The sequence below is a fragment of the Delphinapterus leucas genome, chromosome 6 (genome assembly GCF_059928025.1).
Source record: "Delphinapterus leucas isolate spDelLeu-1000000601 "Yukka" chromosome 6, BTC_Dleu_Yukka2, whole genome shotgun sequence".
In the NCBI taxonomy this organism is placed as follows: domain Eukaryota; kingdom Metazoa; phylum Chordata; class Mammalia; order Artiodactyla; family Monodontidae; genus Delphinapterus; species Delphinapterus leucas.
Genome location: NC_143134.1, coordinates 41,841,350 through 41,853,505, shown reverse-complemented (window position 1 = coordinate 41,853,505; position 12,156 = coordinate 41,841,350). Strand labels below are relative to the sequence as shown.

The 12,156-nt window shown below is 38.2% G+C and overlaps 1 protein-coding gene across 2 annotated transcripts in view; it reads left to right on the top strand.

Annotated features, from left to right (window-relative positions):
- The window catches only part of NTRK2 (neurotrophic receptor tyrosine kinase 2), a 166,002-nt gene that overhangs the window by 104,688 nt on the left and 49,158 nt on the right, over positions 1 to 12,156 (top strand). The window contains exon 11 of one of the 2 annotated variants that reach the window (XM_030759451.2): positions 752 to 851. In XM_030759451.2, the coding sequence (XP_030615311.1) occupies positions 752 to 851 (100 nt within the window). Of the gene's footprint in view, positions 1 to 751; positions 3,061 to 12,156 lie in introns of those variants that run through there. The other variant, XM_022558878.2, reaches the window with a different exon arrangement.

The window sequence follows — 12,156 nt, the reverse complement described above, 5'->3', positions numbered from 1 at the left end:
CAAAGATCTGCATCTACTCTCTCTACTTGTATGATTCACAACTTGCAGCTACACCTTTAAGTTAAAAAAACAACTTTGTATTGATCTTTCTCATACATACAGAAAAGTTCACATGTCATAAGTCTACAGCCTCATGAGCTTTCACAGGCTGTGCTCACCCACAAGTGCCTTCCTGCTCCCTTGCAGACCTACTCACTGCTCTAGGGCACCCTGACTTCTAAGAGCAACAGTAGTCAACTTAAAAAAATTTTTTTTTATCGTGGACAGTTTTCAGACATGTACAGTGGTAGAGAAAATCATGAATGAACCCCATTGTATCTTTCAGCAGCTTCAAAAATTATTAGTATTTTGTCATTCATGTTTTATATACTCTCTCTCTCTCACTTCTCTCTCCAGATAGGTAGGTAGGTACATAGGTAGATAGATGGATGGGGAGAGATAAAATATCTATTATCTATACATTATATAATAATATAGGATGTATTAGTATATGTTAATCTGTATAATATCAGTTGGGTCCCCATTTTTATAAGCTTTAACTTACCTTTTCTCATTTGTAGAGATAGGGATAATAATAGGACCTGCATAAATCTTCCTAGGGTTGTTAAAGATTAATTGATATCCATAAAGCTCTTAGAAAAGCAGGTAGTAAGTATTCAATAAATATTAACCATCTCCATCAAAATCAGCACCACCTGGGTATAAGAAACTAATTATCAAGATCATAACTGCCCTCCCTTCCTTTCTCTAGGTCTATGCTGTGGTGGTAATTGCATCTGTAGTAGGATTTTGTCTGCTGGTAATGCTGTTTCTGCTGAAGTTGGCAAGACACTCCAAGTTTGGCATGAAAGGTAAGAAGGGTTGTGTTTATTTTACTTCTTATGTGGAATCATTTTTGGCTTCTGACTAATGCTAATTACCACTAAAGAAGGAAGCAGCTAGATTTACGATGACTAGGGGTGAAGGCTGAAAAAATAGGAACAAGGCTATGATACTACAAATCAAGACAGAGCAAAATCATGTTGATTATTCAGCACTACTCATTTTCCAATGAGGACAGTTATCCCAGAAGACACAGAACTGGTTTCTTGAGTTTCAAGTGCCTAATAATGATATAAAAAAATAGTACCCGAGTTTTACTTTTGTTTCAGAAAGGCAGGCCAGGCTGGGCGGCAGTAGGCTAGTTATGGACACATGTATTTTGTGTAGAAAGGTCCTTTCTGTTGTACATTTGACTTCTAGAATTTCCATGGTGTGCTTTTTGTGTTGCTGCTGCTTTTTCAGATTCTCATCTTTTGAAATTTAAAGTGTTGGGAAGCAAAATAAGAACAGCCGTTGGAGGTACATTGATGCTTTGTGAATGAGTGGCTTTTTATTTTAGTGGAAAAGTTCCTAGTGCTCGATTAAAAATTAGGATCTCTGTTGCCTCTCAGTAGACCATTGGTCTCTTTTAGAGGATTGAAAATTCATTTTGGGGGACGGGGGAAACGTATTTAAATGTTCTTGTGATATAAGTAGCCAAGAGTTTCAGTGATTAAAAAACATTTGCTCTGAAATTTAAGCGTATGTATTGACTCATATGTTATCGTTAAATTCTGCATGGTCTCTTATAAGTAGCCACTCGCTTGGGAAATCTGTGAGGAAGGTTTAGTGGTGTCTTTCTTAATTGTGTTGGGGAGACAGTCAGGTGGGCTTTCTTGATCTGTACGGTTCATTACAATTACCATTAATGTCACTTGCTTACTTGAAAGTGATCTTTAAGTAGCAATAAATTGTCCAATGTACACTGGGCTCTGGGGTGAATCAGATCCATTTCTGATGCTTTTTCCTCTGCCTTTGCTGGTGCCCATGACCAAGATTCCCAAACCTGAAATGAATGAGGAGGAGCCATGGTAAATTCAGCCTTAAAAAAACACCTAAACCTTCTCCTGACTCCCTATTTGGCCTGTTGATCCTTGACATTTCTTTTGAAGGAGGAAAGACCTCTCATTCTCCAATTATGAATAAGGCTTGGGAGGGGGACTGTACTACAGTGATTTTAATTAATCCTATGGTGGTGGTTTGCAAACTTGACTTTGCCTCAGAAACTCATGGAGAGCTTGTGAAAACACAGATTTCTGGGCTACCCTGAGAGTTTCTGATTTAATAGGTCTGCGGTGGGCCTGGAAATGGGCATTTCTGATGGTTTCCAAGGGATGCTGCTTTTTCCCAAGCATTCTCAGAGAATCACCTTTCAGTGGGATAAACATGGGTTCCCAGGTCTCTTTCCAAGCATGACAAGATGTGGGAGAGGCATTTCAAACCAAACCCACCCATGGCTTCAAAGACCTTTCTGGGTCCCCGTGTTCGGCTGGCGCCCAGGTCTGGCCTAGGCTTCTCCTCTCTATGTGTTAGCCGCCTCCCATGGGATTTTGTTCTCTTCATCCTGATCAGATGCTTTCTTTCCTTAGAGGCAGTTGGGGTGGATGTCCCCAAGCAGAGTGTTTACTGGACACAGCCAGATTCTAGCTCTGTCACTTTCCTGTCTTGAGGGTTGACTTGGAAACTTTCATCTTGTGGGCTCTTCAGAGAAAGGGTATGTTCAGGTCCTACTGGGATCTCAGAAAGGCTTTGGGAACCCTGGGAGCAGTATTTGGGAGTCACTCCCCACCCCCACTTTGTGTTAAGAAAACAACAGAAGAATGACCTGTAAATGTGAACTCACTCTTTGTAGTGCAGTGATGGAGGAGAATAAAATGCAGACGTCTTGTTTCAGAGAAGATTGTATTTCATATAGTGACTCTGTCACTAGGCTGACAGAGTATTTTATTTAGATAATTTGGGGTGACCACTGATGAAGCACCTATATTTTCCGGGTATAACCTAAGGGCACCGTTAATGATTGGTAAGAAAGGTTTTACTTAACCTTGTCACAGATCCAGTAAATGACTTTCTTCAGGCAGTAACTACTAGAGCATATGTTTTACTCCCTTATTTTTAGACATAAATAAAATTATTTTTTAAATTTTGTCTCAGAGACTCAGGTTCTTGTTTAGAATAGCTTTTTTCCTCTATTTTTAGCTACACATCTAACTGTGCCGTGGTTTGGACAAAATGGGCCTGAGTTGAGGTTCTTGTTTTATTGGTCAAATGCTGAGCTGTAATTTAGGGGATCTAGAAGAGAAGACGAGGCTCATGCAATGAAACTGCCTAAAAAGTGGTGTTTAACAATTAATGTAAGTTAAAAGGACCTCTTGTATAGCATAGGGGACTATATTCAGTATCTTGTAATAACCTATAATGGAAAAGAATCTGAAAAAGATATATATATATTCTGGTGTGCGTATATATATATATATATATATATATATATATATATACACACACACACACACACACACATATATACATATATAGATGTAAAACGGAATCACTTTGCTGTACACTTGAAACATCAACTATTCTTCAATCAACTATACTTCAATCAGCAAATTAATGTAACTTAATGTACTTTAAATGCTATTAGAGCTGTTGAAAAAACATACATTTTTAAAAGGGGAGAATGTGTAAAAACACTATTATACTTCCTGAAATAGCCAGAAAACATGTCACTTGTGATTTCTGAGTAATAATGGTATGAAATGTGCATATCCTTGGCCAGAACAAGTGCCTTGGTTCTGTGTGAGAGGCCAATGGCTGACGTGCAAACGAGCTATCCCAAATTAATTCTTGCCCTCCTAAGCACCTTTGGGGAGATTATACCGCCATGCATATTCCCTTGTCCTGGGGACAGATTGAGACTGAAGGACGGCAGCCAGCCCACTCATAGGTGTTTCCAGCTTTTTGCATCCCCAGCATTGCGCACTTCAGCCTCCACTGTTTCAATCCATGGTAGCAGCGTTGGGATTATAGATTACGGTTTAATACTATTGATTCAACTGATTCCCAGGGTAACACAAACCAGAAATCTCTTAAAATCACACTGCAGCTGCATGCAGGGCAACTCAAGATTTATGGATCAACCCTAGAATCCAAACATCATTGATGGCATTGCTTTCCATGGGAAGGTGATCCCTAAATTCCAAATCAGGGAGTTAAACCTAGATCTTAGAATACAGCAGTGAGCTGTGCTGTGTTCTTTGGAGATGGGTCTATGTGACTGTAAGCTTCATAGGATTTTTTTTCATCTGTTCTGTCAGTTCACTATAACCAAATCCTGATGGCGCAATCTAGAACACAGAGGCCAGACTGTGAGCTCCAGAGTTCATATTGGTCTTGTTCATCATTACTTACCCAGTGCCAAGGCCAAAGTTGGCAGTTGATAAATATTAATTGATGGAATGAATGATCACAGAGAGTTTTCAACTCCATCCACTTTAGGTTGTTAATTGGAAAACAGTTAATATTTGGAGGGCAGTTTGTATATGAATGGTTAAAGAGAGATATTGGAGCTTTTCTAAGCTTCTAAACTTAAAAGAAATTATTCCAGATAAGTAATGGTCATAGACAGGAGGTCATTTTGTCCAGGTTTTGTCTTAGGATATGTGGGTTTTCACACACTGTTTTAAACTGTTACTGTTGTTGAAGTTTGGAGGATTCATTTTGACTTTCCATTTTGCACATGAGCCTCTTCAGTTTCTGCCTCTCTCCCTCCAAATGTGTGGCCTCGTAATATGTGTCTTTGTCCAGCTTTGAGGCTGGCAGAAGTGCCAGATGGTGGCTCTCATCTTGGTGTTAACCTAGAAATTATGTTTCATTATCGTTTGATATGTTTTAAGCCTCTTGTTGCAAGTGTCCAATAGACTACCAGCCCTGTTTCAGTAAAGATGTCAAGAGGTAGAATTTATCCTATTCCATTTCTCCATGCTCATTTCTGTGCCTTAACACCATCCTTTTGGCTTTTGGTTGAATATCTAGTTATCATAATTGCAGAGTCCTGAATAAAGCTCCTCTGTTAGCGTTTGGCCATCTGTATAGGGATTATTCATATGCGTGTTTAGTATGGGTGCATGAACTATATAACACATCTATCTAAATCTATGCCTGTATCAATACCCTGTAGGTAAATGTATAATTTTATCCCTTTTCTTTGAAGAATGCCTGTGATTTATTTTAATTTTCACTGAAGTAGGGCTCAAGGACCTTTCTAGAGCAGCTCTATTGCCAAAGGAACAGGCAATCAAGCCTTTGAATGCTCTCATTTTTGTTGTAACCAAGTCTTATGTTTAGTTCTCACATTGCTTCCTGGCTCCCTTTCTTCGTTGAAAATGTAGAAGTGCTCATAAAGAGGAAATGGAAGCATCTAGGGGCACAGGGGCTGCCAAGTCTTCTGAGAGTGATCCACATTGGGAGCCCCGCCTGATGGCATTGATAATGAACAGGGTTGGAAAAAAAAAAATAAGGGAATCAAAAGGGCGGAGGGGGATTGGCAGTCATCACACTGGTAAAGAATAGCTGTGACCATCAGCTTTCTGTTACTTGCGTTTCCTGATGGAAGTCCACATACGATATTTATTCTCTAAGTACCGATGCATCCTTTGTCCTTCTGGAGTAAATATAAAAGTGACCTGAAGAGGTCCCGCAGGAGGAACTGGAATAGGAAGCCTTTTCTCTTATTCAGGTTTGATGGCCTGCAGATTTCCTCTGCAGCCTCCTGTCCTTGACATAAACCGTTCATGTGTCTTCATTCCTGCTAATTGAGCAGTAGGCATTTCCAACTCATAATTAACCAAAAAACTACACTGCCTGAGAACACAGAGCCAGGTTTTAACTCCAGATTCAATGTCCCCAGTTTAAGTTTCTCCTCTTATATAAATGATCTTCTAAATGTCTTTCAACAGCAACCAAAAATTTGGTTCTTCAAAAATAGTCATAAACATAGTGAGACCAAAGCTAAAGAGGTTGAAGGTTAAAGCCTTTTATATGAGCTGAAAATACTTCTGGAAAATTTAGGAGGTTGACTTTAGCAGATATTTGGATCAACTTTTAAAAGAGGGAAAAATGTGACTGAAAGCCAGAAACACAGTTATAGAAACTTCTGTAAGGACAGACTGTTTTCCATATGATCCTTTCCCCCGAACCATTTTTTTAAAAAGACAAATAACATTTAAGTATTATAACAGTAACATATGAATGCGTTCTCATTTTTCAAAATTTCAAGCACTTTAGAAATACATAGAGCTAAAAGGGGAAGTTCCTCTTCATCTTCCTTTCCCACTACCATTTCCACTCCTAGGGATAACCTTCTTTAACCATCCCCAGTGCATATATTATGTCGATAATAAGATATATAGCTTCATTCATTATGTAGATAATCAAATATATTCATTTTTGTTTGCATAAAGACATTATAATACCAATCTTGTTCTGCATCTTTTTAAAGGTAACTGTTTGCCTTGTAGATCTTTCTGAATCAATTCTTTTCTGAATTCTATTCCATAATATTTCTGAGTACTCTGGTGTCAGGCTACCTCGGTCTGAATCCTGGCTCCGCCCATTACAAGTATGTGACTTTGAGCAAATTTCTCATCCTCTCTTGCCCCAGTATTTCCATCTGTAATGGGGCAATAAGTGTACCCACCTCAGAAGCTTGTTATAAGATAAGCGGAGTTCATGTATGTGAAGCACTTTGGAAAGTTACTGGCATTTAGTAAATAAAAATAATACCTTACTTATAAAGACAGACATTTGGAAATGGATTGCTGAGAGAAAAGGTTTGTATATTTTAAATGTTGATTTTAAATGTTGATAGATTACCTTGCAGGAATGCTTTATCAATTTACACTCCCACCAACAGTAGATGAGGGCATCGTTTTGTTTATGCTTTCACCCATATCAGATATTATCAAACTTTTTTAGTTTTGCCAATTCACTTACAGTGTTATTCTGATTACTAATAAGGTTAAGCATTTTTGTCATGTGAAGAATAGAAAGAAATGTTTATTTTTATTTGTTGACTTACCTTATAAATTATATGTACTAATCTTTTATTGGTTATATACATTGCTCATATTTTCTTCTAATCTTTTGACTTTTTAAAATAGTGTCTTTCGGCAAACAGGAAGATTTACTTTTTTTATAGAAGGAAACCTGTCCATCTTTTCTGTCTAAGTTTTGCATTTTGCTGAGGAAGTCTTCCCATCCCTGAGGTTGTAAACATAAATTTTAATATTTTTTTCACTAGTTTTACTTTGTTTGTGTTTTTTTTACATGCTCTTTAATCTCTTTGAAATTCTTTTTTATTTTTAACTTGATGTGAAATACTCTCTCTTTCAGATATATATGTAATAAAGATATTTGCCTGACATTTTCAGAGAGACCAACAGTACTATTTTAACTTTCTGGAATCAGAAAGTCATTAATAAAAAGAAATTTTGAAGAGTTTAGTGATTAACTTTTTTTTTAAAGTAAGTAATAGGCTTTGTTTGTTCTCTTATTTTATTCTTGCAAAAGAGTATCAGAGAATATAGGGTTTGTTTGGTTTTTTTTTTTAACTGCCCTTCCCGGCTTCAGTATATTTTAGCATTCTCTTAATAGAGAACAAAATTTGTCAATAACAATCAAGTCCTTGGAAATTTCATAAAAGACATTCAGTTGAAAGAGTTTATTGAGTAATTTGACAAAGTGGAAATTAATCAAAAGAAGAGTTAACCCAAGTGTGCTTTTCTTGTCCTTTGGAGATGTTATATAAACCTTTACCCTTATATTCGTGAGGTGAAGATCTACTTTCTGAAGTCTCTTCGTGTAGGGTCACCATTTGGGTTATGCCTATGTGAGGGCAGAACGTGCATATTCTTTGCAGCATATTGAAAATGGGCCCAGAACTTTCAGGAACTGGCTCGATCAGGCAAAACAGGAAGCAGAAGCAGCAGCGTTTTTCCCATTAGCTTTCGGAGTACACTGACCTCGAACTTTTAAAATTCCCTCTCTTACGTGGGTATCCCATAAGCCCAGTGTGATTCATGGGAGAACCCAGGTTTGCCTGTAATGTAGAAAGTGCAGCTGTATTGTTTAGGGACTTGCCACGCTACTAGTTTCACGAAAAGGTAAAGGGTCCCTTAAGAAATTAGATTTTGTACTTAAAAGTCAGAACTTGCTACCCCCTCTTTGGTCCTCCATAAATCCTGTGGTGAACTCACTTTGACCTCCTTACACAGATCATCACGCACTTTAAAAAAGACTTCCCAAACTGTAAAGTCTGCTACTTTTCTTCTTCTTTTCACCCTCCATTTCTCTTTTTTTACCTTTCATTTTTTTCCCTGCCATTTTGTCTTTCCACATCTCTGTGCATCCTAATTTTACATTCTTCCCTCCCTATTTTGGATTTCTTCCTCCTCATTCCTAGCATCTGATTTTGGTGGACCAGCTTTTCAGAATTTGTGAAGAAGACAGATAATAACTTGGCTTAAATTGTAACATATGCTCTGACTTTATCCTACTTTATTTTGGGCAAGAATACTGAATGACTCGGGGAATAAATTTAGCTCTAAATCAGTGGAACTGTCACGTGGTAATTCAGAAGACAGCCTGTTTGAACACTGCACATCCTTCATGTTTGTAAGTTGTTAACTCTTAAGTCTTCAAACCTACGAGTGTATAGAAATGTAATATTGGAGACTTACGAATCAGACAAGTTTGGGTTCAAATCTCATGTCTCCCACCTGCTAGCTATAATTTTAGGCAAAATTTAAAACTCTGTAAATCGTAGATTCCTCTCTGGTAGATGCAATAATACCCATCTCTTAAGTGATTATAAGAATTAAATCAGTGCTTAGTTTCATGCCTGGCTCGTTGAACTAATTCTCTGAGGCAGCTATTGTTCAGATTTATGTTTTAGTAATATATCACTAAGGAAAAGAGTATGGGGAGAGTCCTGTCTGAATTTATACTGATTCAGAATTGCAGAAAAATGTCCCAAATGCATACAGTGTATATTTAAGGTTTATTAGTTGAATTTATAGAAAAAAATTGTAATTTTAATGTGTTATATTTTATGGGTATGTATTATGAATATAAAGTTGCTGAATCACATGCTTATTTTAAGCCTTTGAGACCTTAAAGATACTGTGTGCGAATAATTGCAAATTCTTAACTTTATTGTCCTTTGAACAATTCATCTGTTTGAATTGTTTTGGGGTTTATGAAGACTCTGTTTTATCTGTTGATTGATTTGGTATGTAGACTTTTGTAGGGAAGGGGCAGAAAGAGCAGGCAGGGGTGGGATGGGGAAGAGAGACCCTCCCTCTTCCCTCAATAGCATCAGCTTAAGTCTAGAAACATGAGCTCATGGAGCCTTCTGTTCTCATGTGCTTCCTTTTTGCAAGGGGGGATTGCAAATGCTAAAATAATTTAACAAAAATAGGCTTTAATTTTTGATATACAGTAAGTCCCCTGCATACGAATGAGTTCCATTCCAAGAGCACGTTCGTAAGTCCAACAAAGTTAACCTAGGTACCCAACAAACACAATTAGCTATATAGTACTCTACTGTAATAGGTTTATAATACTTTTCACACAAATAATACATACAAAACAAACAAACAAAAAATAAAGAAAACATTTTTAATCGTACAGTAACTGAAAAGTACAGTACAACTGCTGGCATACAGAGGCTGGAATCGAGTGAACAGGCAAGAAGGGTTACTGATTGGAGGAGGGAGAGGAGGTGGGAGATGGTAGAGCTGAAGGATCGTCAGCAATAGGAGACGGAGGGCAAGCTGCAGTTTTACTCACCTGACGTCGATGGAACGCACGTTCACATCTTTGAAAGTTCTCAACTTGAAGGTTTGTGTGTAGGGGACTTACTGTATTTACAGCTTCCCTGAATGGGTCATCCAGGACATCCACCTTACACAGAAATAATGTTAGCTCTTTGTATATAAAATAAAAAGTTAAAAACTTCCAAAAAGAAAAAGATGAAAAGAGCGTTCTGGAGAAAATAAATTCTTCCTTATGCAATTGATTGTCACTTGTGTTATTATAATCACAGACCAAGATGCTCCATTTCCAGAGAAGCCAAGGCTTTTGGCAGGCAAGCGGTGGTGGAAGATCTTTGTTTTTATCAAGACATCAACACAAATAGAATTACATTGGCTTGTTCTGTGATCACCTAGGAGCTTTAGTGGTCTGAGGACAGACAGAATGAGAGAGAGAGTGAGTGGTCCATTCTAACTCACCAAGTCTTCAGTAAGAGATTAATATCCTGAGTTGAAGGCAGAGATGTCATCTCAGCCCTAACTGTATCAGTGGAAGGAAGGAAGGGGACTCAAGTTCAGGGTGGGAGTGGAGTGGGAGGGGAGAATGTTGGGAATGAGGTGGTATTCCTACTTACAATCATGGTTGTCATCTTTAGTAGTTCGGCAAGACTTGAGTAGAGTCAGCCGAGATTTTCCCGCACTTACTTCCTGGATCATCTGTAAAAGAAAATTGTGTAAAGACCAGAATTAGCAGTATGGGACCAAAAGACATCTGAGGGTCTCCTCGAGCTTTAATATCTACCATCCTGTAACATAGCCATTCAAAACAATGACACACTCACTAAAAGAGTCTGCCATGCATTTCTGATGATGTCCTTTATTATTATGGCGTGTAATGATACAGTCTTTTTTTTCTTCACTGTGAAACCACAATCTATTATTAACATATGAAATATTGTGTCTATATGGTCAATGCTAAATAATCCTGGATATGTTTTCAAATTTATGGTCATCTTAAGAAAATATTGCCTCTCAGTTATAAACAGAAGATATTTCTTATTTAGTTACATTCCCAATAATTCTGTTTACTATTAATTTGCATGTAGCATATACCCTGGCAGGGGTACCTTTGACATCCCAGCTCCAGAAAAGAGAGGCAGCCCTGCCTAGCTGTCTTTTCCTGGAATGGTGTGGGGTTTTCAAGAAGCAGGTCAACAGCTGATCTGCTTCCCAACTCTTTTGAGTCAGACTTCACAGCATGGCTTTTTTTTTTTTTTCTTTTTTTTTTTCACAGCATGGCTTTTTAATTTTATTTGAATAAATTTTTATTTATTCATATTTAAAAGCCACACACATTCCATAGGCCGTAAATAATTTCTGTGTTATATTCCATGTAGCTATGAGTGTGGACAACTGCAAGGTCATTTCAGATGTATATTTATATGCATAATGTATCCCTCACACTATATCTTGGTTCTCCTGTGATGCTATGACAGTGGGTGAAGGAATATTAAAATGTCTAGGATAGGATGGAGAATGGGGCAGGCACTTATCTCAGACACAGACTGTAAGATATGTGACTTTATTTTTCTATATATGAATTAAATGTCTATTTTTTGCCCTTTTTGCACTATGTAGTGGAAACCTAACCTCCTACCATTCTGTGTAATCTTAAAAATTATGGGCAATCACAGAACGTTTCATGTCTGTCCCATCAGGTCCGGTTCTCTCACTCTCATCTTCATTTCCTCAGGTGGAGCGTGGGCTTAGGGATGCTGAAGTGCCACTGCACAGAAGAGGACATTCTGTGGCCACTGGTGGTCATTTCTCCATGTTGCTGGTCGCTGTGTTGTCCCACTTGTCCTCGGCTACCAGTTGGTGTAGTTCTCAGCTGTACATCCTGTGTTCCTAGCCAGGGTCCGCCACTTTCACACATCTCTCTGTAAGGGTGTCAGTGAAGCTTTAGGGACACAGGAAATGCTGGAAGACTGGCCCGGGCTCTCTCTGGAGAGAGAGACCAGAAATGGTCTCTCATTTCTGCCATTATAGGCTTGAGATTGTCTTCTTGGCCGCCTTTTCAGGTCCACCCCCACCAAAAGGGGTTCCTCTTTTCTTGAATCTCCAAACTTGACTAGAGGTTCTCTGGTTCCCCAGCCCCCATATTTCACTAGGGGGCAGGTTACGCACTTCCTCCTTCCTGTCTCTAACTTATTTATCTCCCCTCTGCCTCTTGCTGCTTCCCATGGGGACAGAGGAATATGACAAGCAGTTTTTCTTGATTTCTTCTTCCAAATAATTTTTTCATACATGTGAATCTTGTGTTTCTCCAACTTTTTATTATGAGATTTTCAATATGGAGGAAAGTTGAAAGACTATTCCATCTGTATACTCAATACCTGCATTCAACCTCTGTTTAATATTTTGCTGTCTGATTATGAGTTGCCCATATCATGTCACTTCACTCCTAAACTCTCTGGCACAT